This window comes from Miniopterus natalensis, chromosome 10 (assembly GCF_054644295.1).
Source record: "Miniopterus natalensis isolate mMinNat1 chromosome 10, mMinNat1.hap1, whole genome shotgun sequence".
Classification (NCBI taxonomy): domain Eukaryota; kingdom Metazoa; phylum Chordata; class Mammalia; order Chiroptera; family Miniopteridae; genus Miniopterus; species Miniopterus natalensis.
The window spans coordinates 77,001,440-77,021,998 of record NC_142090.1 but is presented as its reverse complement, the minus strand read 5'-3'; the positions used below and the strand labels follow the sequence as shown (position 1 = coordinate 77,021,998).

General features: G+C 47.1%; 1 protein-coding gene across 1 annotated transcript in view; it reads right to left on the bottom strand.

Moving 5' to 3' along the window:
• The window catches only part of WIPF3 (WAS/WASL interacting protein family member 3), an 83,973-nt gene that overhangs the window by 25,230 nt on the left and 38,184 nt on the right, over positions 1–20,559 (bottom strand). The window contains exon 2 of the mRNA XM_087820875.1: positions 3,361–3,473. Within this exon, the coding sequence (XP_087677001.1) occupies positions 3,361–3,473 (113 nt within the window). The remainder of the gene's footprint in view (positions 1–3,360; positions 3,474–20,559) is intronic.

Sequence of the window (20,559 nt, the reverse complement as noted above, 5' to 3'; positions counted from 1 at the left end):
AAGACGGACAGGCACACAGGAAGACAGGCACACCTGCCATTCCTCTTGGGATATGGGTCTCAGCAATACCCTCCTAGTCCGCCAGACTCAAAATCAGGGTCTCCCTAGACCGCACCCTTGGCATCCTATAATTCCTCAAATTTATCCACCTATCGACTTTACTTCCAGGACGTATCTCTAATTCCTACCACTCTTTCTAGGTCCTCCACCACCTTTTGTGTTCACTCTTCACTGATACATAATAAACACTGTCTTACATACGACACCCACTCCAGTTCACTAAATAAAGAAAATCACTAAAATAAAGTTAGTTCTTTCATGTGAAAAGACAGTGTGAGTTAAAAATAAAAACAATTATTTTTGTCATGAGAATCACGGAAGGGGCCCGCTGGAGCACCCGAAGGGAGACTCAGACAACAGACGCTTATTAACGACATTCCTGTGTATTTTTAGTCAAATGGGGCCACCTCAAAGCCTCCCTTAAAAATACAGTAGCATCTGTTTAACCGAATGCCAGCAGCTCTGGAGGAGGGCAGAAATACACGGGAGGTCAGACAGCTGCAACGAGTCAAAGGAAACGCAGGCTTTCCGTGTGCTTAATATCCACCAACGTGGCTCTGTGACAACTGTGACAGGCAAAGAATCAATCGCGCTTAAACGGAGCAGACCTATCCCCCGAGGAAGTGAATTGCAACAGAAGGAAGGGGGGCTATTTTTAGTTCATTTCTCTCAACTGTATTTTTGCCTTAGGCCTGCTGGTTGAGGCTGCGTGGAGTCAGAGCCGTGTAGGCTGACACAACCACGGCTTCTGCAGGCGGGGACATATCCCACCCACTGTCCTTCCTTTGCCCCGATGGATCTCTGCCTCCCTGGCATCTCAGAGAAGCCAACCCTGCACAGGAAGGGGCTACAGCCCTGCTGGGGGAGAGGCCGTCTAAAGCCCACCAGGCTCCTGGCAACACTGACGACAGCCGCTCCCCTTCCAGGCTGAAGGCTGTTCTGATGATGACGGAGCTTCTGGAAGCCACCAGGCTCTTGACGGAACAGAGTATCAATAGAGTCGGCAGGCATCGGCCGCCTTTGCAACGCCAGCTGCTACTCTGATCTCTAGTTCGCGGGATTCCATTTTAAGAACCAACAGTCTCATACGGGCAGGAAGCATGACCGCGTTGTATGAATGGAAGATGCTGTAAAAAGTTCATACATCAACTTTTTTAAAAATCACATTTCAAAGATTCCACTAATCTTTGGCATTTGTTCTGTTCATTTTGAGTCATCAAATGTCATCAAAGAAATGGTTCCAAAGATGACGAATCTTTCACAAAACAGAGGATTCAAGTCTTAATGAAAAATCTGATGTTGACAGTGGGGAGGCCATGCCGGTGGAGGCCACAGGAACAAGGAAACTGCACTTTTTGTTCAATTTTGCAGGGAACCAAGACCTGCTTTAAAAAATAAAGTCTATTTAAGAAAATCATATCATAGACACATACAGAGATACACTCTAGTGTTTATATGAAAATATGTTATAGAAAATCATAATATTAAAGTACTCTAGTCACCAAAATCACGGGGTGGGGTCGAGGACTGGTGGGAGCCCCAGATAACACCCACGGCCAACAGCTGGTGCCCAGGGCTTGGTCTGGAAAGTGGTTCATCACTGAATCAGTGGTGTCACCTGTACAGGGCTTCTGCATGTGTTTTGTTAACAAACGAATCAGATAAAAAAAACTAACAAATCTTAGAGCGAAGTGCTGTGGAAAAGTTTGTGGAAGCAGAATTCTAAACAATGGCTGTGTCAACTTTTAGTAGAATGGGCTGGAGCATAATGAAATAAAAAAACAGTAAGTTCATTTATTTATATTTTTCTCAAATAATTGGGGGAAATGCTGCCATGGTTCTTTTGGAAAGAAAAACAACTCGATTTAGCTTCTGAAATGGTGAATTATGAGGGAGCAAAGTTTAATTGCACTAGGTCACAGCGCAGAACAAGGGGGAGCTGAGGGGGGCACCCGGCCGCAAAGCGAGGAGCGCGGTGCCCAGAGGAGTGCAGTGCCCGCAGGAGGGGGCCCTGGGCACCTCCCCTCTGGCTTCCACTCCGAGAGGGAGGCGGCCATTCTCACCTGACCCCTTCAGGACTCAGTTCAGGCTTAATCTACACTCTTTGTTCTTGGCTGAAACGAATACATGTTCCTTTGTATTTTCCTTTTCATGTGTCTTATCTGAGAGAAGAGACCAATAGGCCTCACTGATTTGGGATTACAGCCTGGAACAATGATTTGCAAAACAAACAAAAACAAAAAAACACACCAACAACCAAAAAACAGACATTAATTTATGTAGGTTGACAGGTAGATTTCAAGATTTCCTAATAAAATGGGATGAAAGTAAAAGTAAAGTATTATTCCCCAAGCTTCTCATGGTGCCCATGAGGTTCTTACGTGACACGTATCCGACCCCATCAACCTGTCCAAGGGGATCAGCCCATTTTATAGGAAGAGCCAGTGATCCAACAAGGCAGGATCGATGCAAATTAAAATAACAAAATGCAAATTAGAATAGCTAGGCTGAGAATGACTCCGTTACTGGTGTTTGGAGAGAGAACTAATGATCGTTTCACTTCTCAAAATTTTCAAGTGAGAAGGAAACAAAGTTATTTTAAGTATGACCAATACTTAGGGAGGAAAAAGCTATAGTTTTTAGAGATAGATAAGAAAGATATATAACGGAGGTAGGGATGTGGGAGAATGGACAAAGGGGAAGGGAGGAATATGTCTAATCACCCCATACATACAAATAAAGGAGGGGAGCGCGGGTGGTGGGTTTACAGGGGGAAAAGACAGATAAGTAAAGTCTGTGAGGTAGACTTCTCTCTCTCTCTATCTCTGTATCTGTATCTCTGTCTCCATCTCTGTCTCTAGCTCTTTATTTACATAAATATACACAAAGGGAGGCATATTGAGAGATAGGGTTGCCAGATAAAATACAGGATGCCCAGTTGAATTGGAATTTTAGATAAACAACAAAATTTTTTAGCATAATCGTGTCCATATTTGCGCCCTACTTATACTAAAACAATGACTGGGTTTCACTGTTTAATTCAGTTGTTTACTAACTGAAATTCAAGTTTAACTGGGCATCTTGGATTTTCGTCTGCTAACTCTAGCAACAGAGATAAAGGAATAAAGGGAAGGGGGCGTGAGAGAGTAAAGGAGGCGGGGGGAAGGACAGGAGAAGGAGGGTTTGTGTAAAAAAATGAACTTGCGCTTCTTGTGGTTTCTCCGTTAAAGACTTGAAACCATTCTGTACTTTGGCAAGTGCAGGTCTACGCAAGGACCCCCTGAGGCTGACCCTGGCTACCTGGTCCGAGCCATGATTCCAGCAAGAAACAGTCACACCGGGGCCCCGAGGGGGAGCCAGCAGCTGCTGCGTGGTGTGGGCAGAGCCACCTGCCAGGTGATGCCGAGACCGTCCTGTAAGGGACACACAAACGAGCTAAGGTTGCAAGGCCCGGACACACCTCTCCCTCCAGCGTCTAGAAACAGCTCTCTGCCCACTGACTCTGCGATGCATCACCCTGGAGCACACCCAGCACTCTGTCATCAGAAGCCAAGGCCTTAGAAGCTTTACTCAAGGTCTTAGAGGCAGAAGGCCCCTTCCAATCAGATCCTGTGTTTTTCTAACCAGTAGACAAAATGAGATAGAACAAAATAGTTTAAAAAAAAAATCACAAAAACTTGGGCAAAGGATGTGTGTACACAGCCGGAGAGTAAAGATACAAGATGCAGGTTGTGTCTGGGGATGCGGACTCGATTTGCCCCAGTGACCTGGCCTCCAAATGCGGTGGACCAGCAGCGGCCAGGAGCTGGGGCGTCCCTGACCTGGCGGGGCTGGTGAGCGGTTTCCTACTAATGAAGGCGCTGTGCCTTCGCTTGCTGGGGCTGCTATAACAAAGCGCCACAGCCTGAGTGGCTTAAAGGAGAGAAATTTATTTTCTTACAGTCCTAGAGGCTAGAAGTTCAAGATCAAGGTGTTGTCAGGGTTGGTTTCTCCTGAGGCCTCTCTCCTAGACTTACAGGTGCCCATTTCTCCCTGTCTTCACATGGTCATCCCTCAATGTGTGTCTGTGTCCCACTCTCCTCTCCTTATAAAGACACCAGTCACATTGGACTAGGGCCCATCCTAATGACCTCATTTAACCTTACTCTCCTTATTAAAGGCCCTATCAGTCACATTCTGAGGTCCTGGGGATCAGGGCTTCAACATAGGAATTTAATGGGGGACACAATTCAGCCCACATAACATGTTGGGCCCGTGACTTGGTGGCCAGGCTGTGTAGCCATAACTTACCTCCCAGTCAGGGGAACCTATGACATTTACCTGAAAGAACTTGGTAGCTGTGAACAAGCCACCTGGCTTGGGTCGGTTCTGCCTCAGGGCCCTCTGCACGCCTCAGTGCGTCCGAGTTCCTCGTATGTGAAACAGGACACCCAACTTGACCCTGACCAATTTTAACAGTGTGTTAAGGTCAAACAGATGTTAAAATTAGTCCACCTGTTGCCACATAGCACTAATACCAATAATCACTGGTAGATGTTAATGCTGCGCATGAGAATGTCACACTCTGTATTTTAGTTTCCGATTTCATCTCACTGAGGTCTGAAGAGCTGAGCCACAGCTGACAATTCTTTTGAGGACCTCGGAATAGCATTCCATAAATACGGAGGAAATTCTGGGAGGAGTGCATCTTGGGTGCAACCTTTCAAATTCTTTCTGTGCTGATGTCACCACCAGCAGGTGGCTTGGCTGTGTAATCTGAGCTTCCGTGTCACCAGTGAACCCCAGGGAGGGTGGGCTCTCATACATGGAATGTGAATTTCTCCAGCAGCTCCCAAGGCCATCCCGTGAAGGGCATGAAGGGCGAGGCCACACGCCCTTAGGGGGTCATCTCCACGAGCAGTGAAGACAGGCAGTAAACAGATCATCCAGACTGCGAGGGGCTTTTGCTTTATAATGAGCTCACATGAGATCTAAAGCCAAGAAAATGTTAGTAAAAGGAAAAAGAGGTCAGTGCGCCCCAAAACAACACCAACTACCACTTTTATAGCTCCATCGCCTGCTAAGTGCTTTACATGTGTTTATTTACTTAGCCTCTGCGTCGACATAAAGAGGCAGGTAGGGTTTTAACAGAGAAGGAAACTAAGGCACAGAGGGGTGAGGGGTCTGCCGGAGGATACAGTTTCCAGAATGGGCACACAGGAGGTCTGGCTCCAGTCTTAACCACCATGCTACGTTGCTCTAAAAGTAGGGCCACAGCTGTCATTCAGAGGTCTCTGCGGAAATCAAAACGTGAGAAGCACTATCCGAGGGGGCTGTTCTGCCAGTCCTGCTTTTGGCCTCTTAAGCCTGGCTTCCCAGCCATCTCTGAGATGACCACAGCCCTGGAGGCGATGTGGTGCAAGGGACAGAATACAGGCCAAAGACTCCACCAGCTGTGTGACTCTGAGCAAGTACTTAACCTCTCTGGGCCTCGCTTTCTTCCCCTGTGAACGGACCATGACTATAGCAAGTGCGTCAGTGCCCACACATGCTGACTGCTTGGTGGGTGGTCTCTGCCAGAGGGATTCCCTAGATGGGAATGGACCCCCTGCAGGCCTGCAGAGAGTGCAGAGAATGACAAGAGCGGAAAGATAACCCCAGCCCCTGGTGCCCACAGTCTCTTGGGGTCCCCTGCGGGATGGAGCTCCAGTTTCCCTCGCTTTCTTCTCTGGCTTCCTCACTCCCCTGCCTGGGTTTCCTGAGGGTTAGCCCTTCCTGGCACAGAAGCCGAAGGCTCACCCACCAGGTCCCACTGAGGCGAGGGGACCTGACACGGGGTAGGGCCTGAACAGCCGAATGGGCTGCGGGTGGGCTTACTGTGCTGGAGGGGACAGCGTGCAGCCCAGGGAGACCCTGCCACCCGGACGCGGGGAGCGGGGAGGGGCTGCTGCTGCAGAGCTGCCCACTGGTCTGTGCCACGCACAGGGTGGTGTTTCCAAAGCCCCATTTTAACCCATTTCTTTACCATCCCATTGCATATTATGATTTCCTTTTTTCAGGCGAGGCCAAAAACAATGTTCCCAGGTTCCAGTAGCCACTAAGCTTGGAGCCAGGTGCGTCCACCCGACACAGAAGGCTGCGGCCACCCCCCGCAGCTCAGGGGTCCTCCCACCGCGGGGGCGGTGCACATGCCTGCCCGGTGGGCACAGCGCTCTCTGCCCCCCGGGGTCACCAGCACTACTGCTGGCGAGTCTCCACTATCGCTGGCGAAGCTCCCTCGGGAGGGTCCAAATGGCCTTTGAAGACGTGAGAAATGACATGCGTCAGTGCCAATGAGCCTCCCTGAGCAACTGGCTTTTTTTTTTTTTAAAACACACACACCTTTTCTGTTGCATATAACAATGCATTTTGGTGGACATTTTTTAGCAATGGTTGTGAATTAATGGCAAAAAAATGTAGCTTATTTTCCAGCCCTCAGTCTTGTCTGCACGAAGGGCCCTTGAGCTGAAGGAATGGGTCTCACTGGGCCACCTGCCCAGCGGGCAGCCCTGAGGGGCGGCTGCACTCCCTCACTGTCGGACACCTGACACCCAGCATGGTCGCCCTTTTCACCCTTCCGTCAGACCAATAATAGTTTCAGAAAATTCGACAGTCTGTAATGCCAAAAGGCTAAAAATCTGCATGTCCCTGTTGTGAGGTTTGAAGATTTGCTTGGGGGCGGGCCTGTGATTTGCCGTCTTGAGGTCCTGAGAGTCGTCTTGAGAGTCGTCACCTGCTCCTGTACCCACAGGGTTTTCTGATTGTTCTGTTTTGTTTTTTTTAAACTGGAGCACACTTCCCAAGCTGTCTCCACACCCAAAGGTGTAGCCTCCGAGCTGGTGTTAGAGCTCCTTTCCCATCACCACCCTCTGGAAGCCTCCAGCAAACAGTTGCCAGAGGCACTGTGTCCGAGAGGAAGGAACGGTGAAGGTGAAAATTCCTCCCTTCTGGGTGACCTTGGTGTTGAGAAGAGCTGCTGGCTGGGAAAGTTTTGCTTTAATCATTCCCACCACTGTCCTCTGTGCTTTGTCTGAGGAGAAACACCAGATAGGGCTCGATGTCTTTGTCCCAGGGTCAGAACAGTAAATGCGACAGTTTCACAAGCCACCGTTTGTTATCTGGTGTTCACGCCGGGCCTCAAGGTTCACTTAAATATAAAGTAGTGAGGGAGGTGGTGACGGCCAGATTCTACGACATTCCCTTTCAAAGTCACTGTACCAGTTCTGTCTTAGGAGGAAAAACCCCACCCATTCCATAAATCAACTCAGTGATTACGGCTGACGCAAACTCTGTAGGGAAGTTGCACTGAAAATTTACCATTAATTGCTAGAAAATACAGGAGCCAGACTAGGTGGGGAAGGAGGCAACAAGGAGAACTTCAAGCAGACATCCCGAGCCTACATGGGGCTTATTTTTAAGATCAAAAGCTTATTTTTTAGTCTCAAACATCCATCTGAATTAGTGAAACCGGGCTATGAAACTCCCTCTTTGGTTCTGCTAAATCACCTCTATTTTGCACATTTTGAGGTTGCTGATGTCTACTAAATATTTTTATGATGGAAAAGCAACACATAAAAAAGTCAAATAGTGTAATGAGCACCTACGTGCCGTCAGCCAGCTTCAACAATTATCAGCTCACAGCCAGTCCTGTTCTGTCTTCACCTAAAACTGCTTTCTCTGCTTATTAAAGACATGGATCTAACATTGGATGATATATTAAAAAAGAGCTCTTTAAAATATAACAATAGCATTAGTAAATAAAATTGGCTATAATTTCTTTATATCATCCAATGAATGCACCATTAGTGTTCAAATTTCCCCAGTCAGTAGAGTTTCGATGAAACTTTGAGCCATTTGAGATTTAAATGCTACCAAACTGTAGCATTTGAGTCTCAGTTTCCTGGAGCTGCCACAAGGCCCAAAGGACATTTTTCTTTGCTTTCGATAGGGGCTCAGAGCCAGGAGATCTAGAATCCTTGCATAAGCATCCACTGTTGAACCTCCCAGAGACTCGTGTGCCCTTCCTTTGGGCAGCCTCTTGGTCTGCAACTGCCGAAGCTGCTTGTAAAATGGCAAATCAAAGAGCAGCTGAGAAAACAAAGTGCCCTCTACATGCTGAAAATATTTGCCCCAGGCTGCCGTTTTCACTGGAGTGGGTCCTAAGGGAACCCCCCGCCCCATCACCAGGTCATGCTCGCTCACAGCCTCGGTCCCACAGCTGAGGGCGCATCGCTCTGATCTGTGGCTGATTCCAGTACCTCCCGCTCTGCCCCGTGGACTCAGGCCACTCGACTCAGTCCAAGGCATGAAAGAGGAAAGCTAACCACCCAGCTCCCCAGAACCATGTCACAGCAACAGCTACTGGAACCCTGAAAACCTAGACATGGTCACCTCTGCCCACCTGTTTTTGGACTATTTCCCAAATGCTGGCCTGATTGCCTACTTTGAATAACTCAGGCTCCCAACCTTGACCCTGACTTGTTGGCTGCCCTCCCACCCCTCACTGACCACAGGGGCCTCTGCCCTTGGTCAGTCCCAGATCTGGCTACTTGCCCAGTTGCGTTCTGGTCCTTGAGATAACAGTGGCTACTGTTGACTAAGCTGGTGCTGGGTAAACACAGCTTCTATAGTTATTAGATCCTCACAATGACCCACAATTTGTGCATTCAACATATATCTGCCGAAAGCCTTCAACATGCCAGGCGCGGCTAGGTGCTGAGGATGCGCAGTGAGCAAAACAGACAAAAGCCCCTCCCTTCGGGGCCACTCTCAGGGCCGTGTGAGCTAGGAGGCAGTGATTATTAGTCCGATTCACAGGTGAGGAAACTGAGGCTCAGAGCGACGTGAAAATCGGCTTGACATCAAATGGCCCAGCAGGGACTCCGTTTCTAATCTGTATGACTTGGAAGCCCACGTTTTTGTTTTGAATGAACCACACTGCATCATTACATGATCCCCAGTGACACCCACGGCCTGGCACAACGAGTGCTGATGGACGAGGGGGGCACAGTGTGCTTTTACACTTTTGTGTTTTAAATACTGTATGTGCCACAGGGGGAATCATGCTTCACCAGCTTGCAGACACATTCAAACTCCTCTGTGGTGAACAGACCTAATGACAATGGAAGCTGATTGCCACCCCGTACAGAATGGGTACTGAGTGTTGCTTTCCCTGATTTTTAAATGCCTTTAAGTAAAGCAAAGGTACAAGGTCTATTCTCTTTGAAAACAATGGAGAAGATTGTGCCAAAGGACATTTTTATGGCTTTAAAAATAATACCTGGGTGTTAATGTTTGCTATCCCTAAATGTTACTTCTGATAGAATTGCATTTTGTTTATAAAACATTCTTACTGAAACCCGAATGTGTTGGTGGTGTTCTGGCCGTCGGGGCTCAGGCAGGTGGCAGGTGGCAGCCGTGGCTGGCTGGCTGGCTCCCAGGCTTGCCCGGGAAACACAGTGTCTTTGCTAACTCGCCAGTTCAGGAAGCAGCGCAAGGTGCAGGTGCGTGCTACGGGCCTGGTACTGACCCAGGCACACGTCCCCGGTCTCAGAGTCACTCGCTAACTGCTCCCTGGCCCTAACTGCTCCTTTCATCCCCCCACTCGTCTGTTCTGTTTGGAGAGGTCTCAAAGCATTGAGACACAGCCAGCACCTGGAGCTCAGAGCAGCAAGCTCAGGGAGGTGGAAAGAAACTAATTCAGAGGACAGGAGGGCTCCTGAGAGATGAGACTGCAAGGACCCCATACACAGGAGATCCGTAAGGACAAAGCAACCAAAGGAGCAACATTCTGGTCTGGGAATAGCCAACTGGGTTCTCAGGATTGCCAGACGGAGCCGCGATCAGTGACAAGTGCCGGCTTCTCTGGACTCAGCTTCTCATCTCTTCAGGGGCAGCCTGGCTCATTGCGGGCAGCCAAAGCTCAGCGTTTGCACGGCGGCTTGGTCGAGGTTAAGGACAGTCTGCGGTCACTGAGCTCAGAGGCACCTACTGTCCCCACGGTGCCCACATCGCTAGCAGCAGAGAGCTCTGTTTTCCAAGCCCATCAACAGCCCGGCTGTAAACTAAAGACAAAACAAAACTGGACTCCTCCGCATTGTACCTGCTTCTCTGGCACTGTTCTCTGCTGTTAAACCACGGTTTATAGTAGAGGGTAACTGCAAAATGTGTGGTTTTTTTTTTTTCTATTAAAAAGGAGAAAGAAACCATTTAAAATGGAGAAAAAAAAACCAACAAGCAAGCGGGGAGAAATGATGGAACCATAAAGAAAAGTTAAAAGAGCAATCGTAGCGGGAGCCTTGGGGATACAGGAGGAAATCCGGGTGTGGGAGTCGGAACCACTGACCTCCTGGCCTTTAGATTCCAGGGGTGGGGCAGGTCTATATGAAGGGACAGTGGATTTAGTGGCTCAGAGCAGGGGCTCTGGCACCATCTACCAGTATTCAAACCTGCCCCTGCCGGAGTCTGGCCGGTGATCCAGGGTGAGTCACTTCCCGCCCCGTGCCTCAGTGAACGCCTCCGCTAAAAGAGAATATCAGTGCCTGCCTCAAAGGGCTACGTGAGGATTAACTCATTTATGTGCTAAGCACTGGGAACAATGCCAGGCATACAGCAAGCGCTGCGTAAGTGCTGCATGCCGGAGTCATCAGCGCCTTTGATTCCACCTGTACACGCATCTGGAAGCAGGAGAGCACAGAGCAGCTAGGCTCTCAACGAGCCCAGGGAGGAGCCGACCTCCCCCGCTTCTGGCTGGGCGTCCCTGGGCACCTTAGTAACCTTCCCGTGCCTCGGTTTCCTCATCTGTAAAATGACACTACCCCGGCCCATCTCATGGGATTGTTGTAAACAGGAATTCAGAGGATCCACCTTTAGTGCTTAGCACAGTGGCTGGTACACAATAGCGATTTAGCAGGTGCCTGCTATTATTATTGTATATTATTGTATGACCCGACTCAGCCAGTCGGTAAGCGATCATTATTTTTTTAAAAAATCTTTTCCTCTAATGATAAAAGTAATAAATGCTTTGTGTAGATATTTGAGAGAACACAGAATCATACCAAAAAGAGAACAGAAACCACCCATCCCCTGCACCAGCGGGTGAGAGGGGCTCTTGCCTTCCGGCCTTTGCCTGGGTGCACAGGGGCTCACATGCCCACACAGTCCGTTCTGATTTCTCTAGGTGGGACCACACTACCTGTCCGTAGTCTGCTTTTTTCACGCCATGTTACCTGTCTCTTCACTGACCATCTTAGGAAACATGACTTTACTGTCCGACAAGCCCCCCTGCGGAGAGGTGTTCCAGCCTCGAGGGTCCCAGGGCCCCTCCCCTTTGCTTACAGCTTTAGCCGCCAGGTCTGGGCTGAATATCTTATTGTCAGCAGCAACCCGACCTTGGTAGTTTTTTTTTCCTTTTTATGGCAAAAAGGGAAAGAAGAGTTTGGGGGAAAGGAGAACATGGCCCCAAAGAGCCCAGCTCCACACCAAGGAGGCCCTCCCAGGTATAACAGTGCACATGTGGAGAGACTATGTTCCCGGGCAGATTCCGAGGAATCCTTAGTTCCTCTGTAATTCTAAAGGATTTCAAAGGCGGAGAGCCGCGGGTTAGGTGTGAATGAAAGCCTCGGCTAGAGATGCGGGAGGTCTCTGCGGCACCTGTCGCATCCCTGGGCTCGGAGCTGAGCGCGAGCCCTGGCTGCTGCTCCGGGTTCCCAGGGAATTTGACGAAGGCCTTTATCAGGCGCTGGCAGGCTTTTCTCGCCAAGCCCGGGCCTGAGGGGCGCACAAAGTGCCTCCCGCACGCCACTCGAGCCTTCCCCTCTTTGTCCCTGCAGCCCCTCCCACCTCCCAGCTGGGAAGAAAGAAACACATTTAAACAGGGTCCTGAATGGCCCTTTGGAAGGGTGAGTGGCAGGTCCTGCCACACCCCTCTGGTTTGCACTGGAGCCGGGAGCCTGCTTGCAGGTGCAGGGGGCAAGTGACAGGGAGAATTCAGCTTTTAAATGGACTCGAGGACAAAGGTGTAGTTTTGCAAACTGCGAAGCAGAGAACAAATGTAATACTATATCCTAATAGCTTAGCCTAATGCAAAAGCCTTCTCCTAGTCCCAGGGGCCACTGGCAACCCTGGGTGAGTGTCCCCAATCCCTTATTAGGGGCACCAATCAAAGCACCAGTGTTGGGAGACTCTGAGTGAGTGACAGTATTTAAAAATTCTTAAGCCTCTCATTATTCCAAATGCACCAGTAAACATGCAAATTACCTTTTCCAGAACATAGGGTAATATGCAATTCCACTAAGCCCCCTTCCACGTAGCTTTTTTTTTTTTTTTAATCACAGCAAACACAAAACTGAAAAAGGCTCTCGTGGGGTTTCAGCTATGACTCCATTTTACGCGCTTTCTTTCGCAGACTGACGTGTTTTGTGCACCAAACGAGCTGCTGCCTCCGAGAGACGGTGGGAAAAGCTCCCCACGGAAGCCACTGCGGATGCTTCCTGACGCTTTGCAAGATCTTCCCCGCCCACGCGTCATGCGATCCTTAGACTACAAGGAGAAACAGGATCTCACTGAGTTGCCTGAATGCAAAGACTCCAGCAAACAGTAAGGAGGGAGAGGGCAGGGAGGGGCCACAATATGCTTTTCATTGTAATTTCCCTTAAGCATTTTTAAACTTGACCCCTAGGAAGAGGCAGGCAGAAATACAGGCACCAGGGTGTCTTCCTAACTTAGGAATTTTGCTTTTCATGGTAAATAAATGGTTAGCAAACCAGTTTCCCCTTTGTTTTATTTTGTTTTTGTTTTTTGTTAATCTTCACTGGAGGATATTTTTTCCATTGATTTTTAGAGAGAGTGGAAGGGAGGGAGAGAGAGACAGAGAGGGAATGAGAGAGAAACATCAATGTGAGACAGGCACATTGATTGAGACATCGACACATTGATTGGTTGCCTCCTGCACACGCCCTGACAGGGGCTGGGGATCGAACCTGCAACCCAGCTACGTGCCCTTGACCAGGAATCTAACCTGGGAACCCTTAGTGTGCAGGCCGGTGCTCCAACCACTGAGCAACACCAGCCAGGGCCCCTTTGTTTTTAAATAAAGAGTAGTTTCCTCCTTAGGATATTTGAGCTGGAAGAGTAACATTAAAAAAGCAATGCTACAAAAACTTAGAAATCTACTTTTTAATAAACTCATGCTGAGGCCATGACCCTACTGTCAGGCTTTGCCTGGGCACCCCAATCCCCAAATCTATCAGCTGCTCGGAGGCACATACATTCCCTTCCTCCTGTGTAGATAGTGTTATGTGATTGTGACAAGAAAACAAATCACAGGCTGTCATAGTTTATTCTTTCATCTTGGACACTACCAGGGGGTCAAAGCAGATTTGAAAACAAAGTTCAGTAAAATTTTGCTGCATTTCAAAATCAAACCCTTTGTCTTTTCTTTAGATTTTAAAAAAAGTTACATCCTGTAACCAAAGCAACAATATTTAATTATCAGTGGACCAGTGCACCACGCAGGTAACTTTCATATTGTTATTGGGTTTTAAATGGATGAGAAACGGAGTAGAACCCAAAAGACAGGAGAACTAGGGGGCAAGAAAGACGGTGAAACAGGATGGTGAGGACTGTCTGGCTTTAAGCCTGCTCCAAAAATCGGCAGGCTCCAGTGGCCTTTCTTCTGTTTTACTCCCATGTTCTTGGAAAAAGAAAAGATGCTCATTAGAGGAAGAGACCAGAACGGGAGGGGCAGGGAGGGGAGAGGGGAGAGGTAGAAGGAAGAAGCCAAAAACCTCTTAGCCCCGATCTAAGCCCCAGATCTCCCTGAGCTAAGGTGAAGCCTGATAGGACGCTTTTTATTACAGATGATCAGACATGTCACACAAAGATTACACATAAAAATCAAATATTACATATAATTATCTGCCATGCTGGCCCAGAGCATAGATGTTTAAAGTCCTGAACACTGGTTATGAAGAGGTTTAACTCCATTTCTGAACCCTATTTACACATATATTCATTCATGCTGGCATTCATTCATTCATTCATTCATTCATTCATTCATTCATTCAAAGAGCAGAGTGCCTCTTGTAGTCAGGCACTAGGGACAGAAAAGACCACAAACCATAAAATGTGGACCCCAGTCAAATAAAAACAGAATTAAAAACTGATAAGGGCTATGAAGGAGGGGTATGAATGTGGGCTGTGAGGAAGTGATGCTCCAAGGAAGTGACATCTGAGCCGAGATGAGCAGAAAGAGTTTCCGGACCAACAGAACAGTTATGCCAAAGCCTTAGAGTAGAAGACACGAAGGCAGGGGCACAGTATGAGGTCTGAGAGGTGGGCAGGGGCCCGACCATGTGGGTGGAGTGGGCTACAGTTAAGAGGGGGATGGGAAATCCTGGAAAAGTGATGGAGAGGAGGGATCTGATCTGATGCAAGATCACTGGCTGAACGAAGCCAGCTGTCTCGTAGGACAGGTGTTGGCAGACCATTTCCATAAAGAGCCAGGTAATAAATATTTTAGGCATTGTGGGCCAAGAGGCAAAATCATGGATTTTATGTAAACACCATATCATGAAAGAAAAACAAATTTCCATAAAGTTTTTGATGAAATTCAAAATATAATAATAATAATAGAATACAATTTTAACAATAAAGGGCAACTAGTGACAAGAACGGAATTTTTTTTTGGGGGGTGAGAACAAGTAGTTTAATTGTTTATCCTGCCACAGGAGCATAAAAGCAGCCACAGACAATATGCAAATAAGTGAGCACGCCTGAGGTCCAATAAAACTTTATGAATTTGAATTTCATATAATTTTCATATGTCACAAAATATTATTTTTCTTCTGATCTTTTCAACCATTTGCAATGTAAAAACCACTCAGCTCGCAGGCCACACAAACACGGACCACGGGCTCCACCCTCGTTTGCTAGTCTCAGCTGCAGGCGGCCCCGCGTCCTCGCTGTGTCTAAGTGTTTGCTTATGGGTACATTCATTTTTGGCAGATTACTGCAGGGTGATGCCAGGGGTTTCTTGTTGCCTCCCAGCAAAGGGTTTATGATATAAGGTCATTCCATTAGAGGTAAGTTTGATTCATTTTAAAGCGACATTTCCCCTTTGTAATGAGAAGTAATTGATGCTTGGGATTCTGTGAACATACTGTCCCCCCAAAACTTTTCACTAAGTGGTTTCAGCTTTTATAGATGACCCTTGCCTGAGTTAATCATTTTCCTGGAAGTTACAAAATAATTTTGATATGACTTTTAATGTCCACCGAGTATACCACTTGTGGATTACATAATCATTTATTTATTGAATTGCCCGGTATTAAAAATTTAGATTTTTTCCCTTTCTTTTCTGGCTGCTATTACAAAGCAATGCTTTCATTAATACCCTATAGCTAAATATTCCCTTACATCTATAATTAGTTACTTAAAGAAAATTACTTAAGTGAAACTGAGTCAGAGAATATACCCATTTTTTAAAGGGTTTTGATCTATGTTAATAAGTTATGTTTTAGGGAATTAGACCAATTTTTGTTGCCATATAGAGTGCTTGGTTCCTAACACTCCAGCCAGCATTTAAACAGTAACGTCGCCAAATCGATAGATGAAAATGGGTTCTTATTATTTAACTCATCTATTCAATCGTAGTGAGGCTGACATTTATATCTCTTCCAACCTCCTCAGATCCTGTGCCTATTTTCTATTCATCCTTTCCATGCTTATCTGTAAGAGCTCTTTATACACCAAGGACATTAATTATTTGCCTTTAATATGCATTGCAAATATTTTCCACAGATGGTAGAAAAATATGTTTTCGAAAATATTAAAATTTACATGGTTATTTTTATCCTAAATTAATCTGTTCCTCCATAAGATAGGTGGCAAAAATAAAAAATAAAAAAATGACTGGGAAGGAAATGCAAAAAATAATTAACCAAATACAAAATTATTTTTATTATGAACTTAAGCATCTTTCAAGAAAAAGAATTCCCTAATGAAATTTAAAAATTTATCAGAATTAAAAATTCTCTTCTGATCTTTGTCATTTATTACATATATAGCTGATTTCGTTATGTTTTTAATCCATCATTCCATGTCTTTTTTCCACAGTCAGCACAGTTGTAAATGTAATTTTTAATTACCGCTATAGCATAATACAATTTTTAATTAATAGCATGACCTAACACATTTCATTTAGTGCTCATCAACTGCTGAAGATTTAATTTTTCACTAGAATAAATGGCAATGTTGTGTACATCCTTGGATAAATCTTTTTGGTTCCCTTGGGGTTAATTCTTAAGTCAGTCTCAAAAATAAAACTACTGGGTCACCATGGGGAAAAGTACGATATTTTAAATCCATTGTTTTCCCCCTGAGAACACTCCAAAAAGACTCATTCAACATTGAGTCCCAGGTATTTGGGTGACACCAGCAATGTTTTAAAAAAGGGCTTATTTCCCCAAATCCCCAATAATAATGGATTTTGATACGTTCACATATTCTGGCTAAGTTTACGGGTGTATTGTGATATTTGAAGCGACTGTAAGTGGCATTTCTTGGAGCTAGCAAGTCTGTAAGATCCCTGTGACAGTTTCATGTGCGCCTCCTTTACTTATAAACTCCATTTCCTTTCTCTCTTGTCGGTTCAAGTTCAGCAGCGGAACTTCCAAGTTTCAGGCAGGCCTAGGTCCTTGGCACTTCGGATATGGTCAGTGTGCAAAGGTAACGTCATAGGGGGTGACATCCCAGGCCATGCGTCGGGGCCTCAGCCCTACCCTCACAACCAGCACTCCCCGTGGTCATGTCACCCGAACACCCGAGGGGAGGAACGCACAGCGGGGCAGGGTGGCAGGTGAGGCTCGATCCCCGGGCTCCGCTGACTTGGCGCACAGCATCCCCACCAGCCCTGCCTCCGCGTGCCATCTGCCCTGGCATCCGGATCTTTCATCTTCCACTGAGAACAGGAGACGCCTGCTGCGCACATCCCAGCGCACAGAGCAGCCCTCCGTGACAAAAACGACCGGCCCTAAAGGTCGGCGGTGCCAAGGCTGAGAATTCCTGCTCTACAACTAAGAACAAACCAAACTATTAAGCCAAGAGAGAGCATCCGGCGACACGAACAGAAAGGGACCGAGTTGGGTCTGGTGCGGACGGGCCATTTCCCTTAGAGATCCGTATTCCGTGGTAGAGTTTCACATGACGCTTCTCTGCCTTGGGCCCGGCAGCGGAAGCCCAGGCTGTCGTTACCCCCGTCCGATTACGCCCTGGCCCCGGGCTTTGCAGCACGGCCTGGCCCCGAGGCTTCCAGCGAGCCGGGAGATCCATTAGGGGGCTCAGGGAGCCTGTGCCAAGCAGCAGGAGCTGGAAGCGAAATTACGTGGACATCTGTAGATAGACGACACTGAGGCTGAGGGTGGCAGCTGCCCAGGAATAGGTGGAGAAATACCTGGCCAGCCTCTTTGGGAATCAGGCCCTGGAGCGGCCACAGCCAACTATCTGAGATGCCACCTGTCACAGGGGAGCTGGGTGGCGGCAGGTTCTGAACATTGAAAACCTTCTGCTCAAGTGTATTCAAAGCAGCTCATGCTGGACAGTAAATCAGACAGAAAAACAGGTCTTACCGGGGGTGCTGGTGGTGGGGGAGGGGGGGGAGCTCCCAGAGGTGGGGGAGGTGGAGGCAGAGGAGGAGGTGGTGGCGGTGGTGGCACTGGCATATGTCACAGCGTTGGTGTCTCTCGCTCGTGAATGGTCCCAAGAGAATGGTTTCAGCTCTGGAAAGGAGGAAAGATAGGTTTAAGCCTGAATGCCTTTACTCACGCACAGGTAATACGTGTCAGGCGGACATACGGATACTATAGCTTCATTCATTCTTTCAATTACTCCTTCAACAAATGCTGAGCGTCCACTGAGAGGTAGGCACTGTGCCAGGTGCTGGCGACGGAAAGAGCAGCCAGATTCTGGAGAGAACCGGGAGATGGAACTGATAAAATGCAGCTATTTCAGTACCAAAATTAATAGAATATATAAATAGCAACACCTCATTCCATGATTTTTCCAAATAACTGATGTCTACCTCTTTAGCATTAAGCTTTTAGTTTTATCATTTCTGATGCAATTGAAAACTATTCTGTATCTACTTCCCTTTTCCTAAGCAGAGCAAACGGAATGAAATGCAACCTTTCCAGCATGTCGCAGGCTCCACGTTGCCCAGGATGCCAGCCTCCAGCGAGGCTCACAAAGGGCATCAGTCATTTTCCTGCTCCCTGCTCTACCCTCAGCTCTTACTTTCCTTGCTGCCCCTCTGTGGTTTCTATACAACCATCTGGGTTGGGGCAGAAACAGAAATAAACATCAGCCCTAGGCCGGGGTGAACTTGTGTTTCTCTTTTCTCTTTAGTCTTGGGAAGGTCAGACAAGGCTGAGGCCTACTTCTTCAACGTTGAAATCCTATGGCATCTGTATTATTCCATGCTAATATTTTTATCTCCTAGGGGTAGAAAGCGGTTATGTAACACAGCACTTTATGCTTAACAGAGTCTACTGTTTTGCTCATTTAATACATGTTAGCTTTCTTTAGCGTGATGGGCTCATCATGCTAATTTCCATGACAGTCTTCTTAGGTCAGTACAACCTTGTTTTCAGCAGGGTTAAGAATCCCTTAAATTGTATAAAAATTTTAAAATGTAAGTTCAACTTTTAATGGAAAGAGTCCATGCTAGTTCCCGTAAGAGTTCCAAAGAGGTGCGTGAGCTGATCATTGTAGGCAATGAAACTTTTCTATTTCCCTGAAAATTACTAAGACTGATAATTACTGTGCCATTGCCTCTTCCCTTGGTAGTAAAACAAGGACAGAAAGACTGAAAAAAATAATACTCAGCAGTCCACAGCATAAAGCTACAGTACACTTGGGCAGAGATCCCAGAGGGCAGTAGATCCTTCTTCCAGTTAGTGTGGGTGATGTTTTCTTACACAGTCTAATGCACTCAATTACGTAGCGTAGGACAAAGCCGGCATTTTGGTGGCTGAATGCTAAAGCAAGTTGGATGTGAGCCCACAATTTATTTGGAACAAATACAAATGATCAGTTATTTGTATTTTAACACTTTCTTTCATAAAAGGCACTGGGTACATTCTTTATGTGATCCTTAATGCAGTGGCAAAAATAATTACAGTCAACAATTTACAGTAGGGATTGAAGGGTTGGCTGAAGTATTAATAGAACAAGACAAAATTTGTATAGAGGTCTCATTATATGACGATTTCATCTTTTATCTAAGACAGATGAGAGGAGACAGAACTGCTTCTCTTGATGATGAACTGGAAAGAGATTAAAAAAATAACTTTAAAAACTTATACGTTTCTTACCTAAGGACGTCACCATTTATCTAAGGAAAAGTGACCATAGGAAGTAACCTAAGGAGAACTGCGGCAGACCTGTTCACGTAGCCCCTGCGCACACAGCTAGGTAATGTTTGCCAGCCTCCTTCGCAGTTAGCGGTAGCCATGTGCCTGAACCCTGGCAAGAGGAAGAAGGCAGAAGTGACGCGCTCCACCTGTAGGCTGGCCCATAAAGGCCTATTTCTCTCTTCCTTCATCCACTGGTTAGAAGCAAAGGCCCTAGGTGTGGGCAGAGCCAAAAGGCGTCAGGAGTCTGGGTTCCTGACTCACTTTTTAAAGGCCATCTGCCAGACACCTGATTAGACTTTACCTGAAAAATAAACTCCTACTGTGTTAAGCCATGAACAGTTTGGAGTTAATTTCTTATAGCCACTCATTTTTTAAAAAGATTTTTAAAATTGCTTTTTTAGAGGGGGGGGAAGGGAGAGGGAGAGAGAGAAACATTGATGTGCGAGCGAAACATGGATCGGCCGTCTCCTGCACACCCCCGACCGGGGATCAGGCCCACAACCTGGCAGTGCCAGCAGCACTGTCCCTGGCGATGGGAGGAAGCTAATCTCACGCACACATTTCCTGCACCAGGCATGTCCCAGCTTTCCTGCTCCCAAGAGCACTACACAGAATCGGAGCATTACGCTTGGAGGGCCGTCTAAACCAGCACAATCACCAACAACAAGCACCAAAATTTGAAAAGCACGGCACTAAAGAGAATGTGTCAAGGACACTAGTGTACAGCGTGGGAGCTGAAGCACGGAGGCGGAGTGGCCCTGTGTGGGCCCTCGGCTGGGAACATGTGCATCGGCCACTCAAGCTTTTCCCCACTTTGTACGCGTCTTCGAATGACTGTGAAGGTGCCTGTGGGTACTGGCTCTGGGGTTACAAGTAAAGTTTAGCAAGTGGGCAATTAGCAAACTATGGAGTCGGTGAGCAAGGAGGATTGACTGTGCAACTTCTGAGCCCCCTCCTTGTGCTCAGTACTGGATTAGGTACTTAAAACCCACTGTTTTAGTCAATCTTCTCAGCAACTGCATGGTGGACACTGTCATTTCCATATGACCGATCATCCAATTTTGTCTCA